This window comes from Poecilia reticulata, linkage group LG12 (genome assembly GCF_000633615.1).
Source record: "Poecilia reticulata strain Guanapo linkage group LG12, Guppy_female_1.0+MT, whole genome shotgun sequence".
In the NCBI taxonomy this organism is placed as follows: Eukaryota; Metazoa; Chordata; class Actinopteri; order Cyprinodontiformes; family Poeciliidae; genus Poecilia; species Poecilia reticulata.
The window spans coordinates 4,558,936-4,562,117 of NC_024342.1; the positions used below are offsets into that span (position 1 = coordinate 4,558,936).

The 3,182-nt window shown below is 42.4% G+C and overlaps 1 protein-coding gene across 2 annotated transcripts in view; it reads right to left on the reverse strand.

The window, feature by feature from the left end:
• Nucleotides 1-1,417: 1,417 nt before the first annotated feature.
• otpa (orthopedia homeobox a) overlaps nucleotides 1,418-3,182 on the reverse strand; it is a 5,713-nt gene continuing 3,948 nt past the window's right edge. For both annotated transcript variants that reach the window (XM_008423410.2, XM_008423411.2), the window contains exon 3: nucleotides 1,418-2,872. In XM_008423410.2, coding sequence (XP_008421632.1) covers nucleotides 2,351-2,872 — 522 coding nt within the window. In that variant the 3' untranslated portion in view covers nucleotides 1,418-2,350. The remainder of the gene's footprint in view (nucleotides 2,873-3,182) is intronic.

Here is a 3,182-nt window from a genome sequence, read left to right on the forward strand (position 1 = left end):
TCAGAGATTACACTGTCACAATAAACCTGTTCTTAGACTTTTTTATGCTGCGTTTGAAAGTCAAGTCAGATTTAGTTGTTGATTTTGGATAGAGAGCCTGTTGTGGATATTACCTCATATTAGAAAGGCTGTTATTTAATAGGTTCTATTAAATAAAAAGTGACACCTTTTACCCTACTGTGTTTGTTTGTAGCATTAGTGCTAACAAAGAAACCCCTGATTTTGCCACGGTTGCTTGAGGTCATGTTGAAAGAGTTTTGTCCAGCAACAACAGATATCACTCATAATCATCATCAACCTGCCAAAGTTATAAGATTTTGTTTTTCTCACCCATGAAGATGAGTCAGACTGAACATAGACAGAAACTAACACTTCAAATTCTGCATGATTGTAACATCTGTATGCCAAATACTAACAAAAATACCAAAAGGATCATCAATGTGACAGTGTGGTATGGACAATATGGCTCTCCACCCTGGGTGGCATAACCCCTGCGTGTCATATTAATGTTTGATAAAAAACCAAAAAAATAAGATTTTTGCTGCTTACTTTCTCATCTAGTCAACAAACAATTGTCCAAGCTTAAGCACTTAGAGAACAAACACAGCGACTCATTATAAAACAGGAAATCGTTTAATTCTAGTGACGTAACGAGACTCAAATTTAACTAAAGGACACAAATTCTCATCTGATGTGTACCGTGTCCAGCACAGAATGGTAGACTGACAACTGGGTTATCTTATGAACGGCATCAACTCATAGAACCGACAAAGAATTTGGACTTGAGAAAGTTTCATTGTTACAATGAGAATTTAATTTTAGTCCAGATTTATTTATATATATATAATTTTTTTTTTTTTTGGAGAGCAAAACCTGTTAGAAAGCTGAACCTTTAATTCTGAGTCAGACATCTGCAATCAGCTTGACTGTGGTTGTCAGGTAAAAATGTTTACTTGCCAACCTTTAAGTTCATCACTTTTCAGCAATATTTTTTCACAAAGATCATGAAAAAACAAAACCTGGACTGGTTGAGTAAATACATTTTAAAAAGTGGTTTGAATTTGACATATTTATTTAAGTGTCTCTTTTCTATTGGACATTAAAAAAAAGGCAGCATTCCGACGTACGTTCTGTAAATCTATGGGGAGGGATGGATGGATGTCAGGGGGTCCAGAAGGAGGATCTAACCCAGGGTCACATTCATGATAGAACCACCACTTAGCCAGTGACATCGAACTTTTCACCAGAAAACACAATGAAGATGAAAACATAAGATGCACATGAGGATGATCTTTATCATTTTTGCCTACATTTGATTAAAATTCCAAAGGAACCTCTGCTTTTTTTTTTTTTTTTAACCATTTCCAACCCATTTTTGAGCTTCCATACTTCAAGAAACGAGGGTCCATCCATGATGTGACATTACTGAAAATGGTTTTTATTGGCTCATTTTACACTGAATTGATATAAACATGTCCATGAAACAAAAATGGTTCCAACATTTAAGAAAGGCATATTTGATCATAAGCACAGACAGAGTTCTGGAAACATAAGGTTATCACAAACCGACCAAATGGGAACAAGAGTGCTTTCCGCTACACAAAAACATCCTATAGAACAGGTTATAGTTACGTCAGCTTCCATGTCTTACTTTAGAGTATTCCGGCCTTCTTTTTTTTGTTACATTGTCTTTTCTTATCATTATTGTTATCATCACTATATTTTGCTTTTGACAGCACATGCAGTCAAGTTATCATCCAGGTTGTCCTGATTCCTGTTAGATTGAGATCATCTCTCTCTCTCCTGGTAGGCGATGAATTTCAGTTATCAGTCTTTGAAACCTCCAAGCAAGTTTTTATGTATTTTATCATTATTAATATTATTTTTATTTATTTTTGTTTATTTTATTTTTTATTTTTTTGCTTTGGCACTTCCAGTGTGAAACCCTTTGGCCCTTTTGGCGGCAGGAGGAAAAGTGAAATCTGCAACCTTGTTGTGCTCTGAAGCGTCTCCAGAATGTGCGTCCTCAGAAACAGTCACGGAGCGAGCGAGTGTCACCGAGAGCCAAATAAATACCGAACGAACCAATAAGTTAATTTAAATAGACAAATAAATAGACAGAGAGGCCACATGCGAAATCATAACTTATAGCTTTGACCGGAACCAGCCCTGTGGTTGATAAGAGGCCAGCAGGCCTGATGGAGAGAGTCTCTTCTCGGATTTGTGGAGGGGGAAAAAAAGGAGCCAGGTGCCTGCAGATTCACAAGTATCCTGGGGTTTTCTTTGTTTTGTTTTCTTTGTTGTTTTGAATGCAAGAGAACTAAATGCAGAAAGAAAAATCTCTTCGGCACTAAGTGAAACTCATGGAGACTGTGTGCTCCAGCGCTTTGCGGCGCAGCGACGCGATGCTCGTCCCTCTCCAGACGTCACTGTCCGGGGAGCTACACAGCTGAGGCGAGCCGGTCACGTTGGTGGGGCCGGAGAGAGACGCCGGGACCATCCCGGGGAAAGTGGGCTGGTAGAGGTGCGACTGCAGCCCGGAGCCGTTGGACGACATGTTGGACAGACCCATGGAGTTGGGCGGCGGCCCCGCGCCGAGGCTGCACTGGGACAGGGACTGCGCCATGGCCTGCTGGCGGCCCAGGGAGGGCGGCAGCTGCAGCTGAGACACGCCGGGCATCCCCGCCGTGGCCCAGCGGGTGTCGTTGGCGTGGAAGGAGCAGAGGCTGTCGCCCATGGCCGCCGCCGCGGCCGCTGCCGACGGAAACTGGGGCAGGCCGTGGTGCGTGGGCAGCAGCGTCCCCGGCGCTCGGAACACGTTGGTGGTCTTCTTGCGCTTCTTCCACTTGGCGCGTCTGTTCTGGAACCAGACCTGCGGACAGACAGGCGACGGTGAGTCAGGCAGGAGGTGGCGCATTGACAGCTAGGGTTGCCATGACATCATTGTGTGATCATCACGGTAATACCGACAAGCAGCGATAAATCAGCCGGAATGGGAAACAGTGCTCCGGGTCAAATCGCCGATTCATACTCTTATATTATACTCAGGAGTGGCCATTTCATATCTCGATCTTTTCATATGAAAAATGGTCGATTATAACATTTGAGGTAAGAAAAAATAACTAACTCACCTCAAGTAAGGGCTGTGAGCCTATATGAGAATTAATTTTGTCATATATATA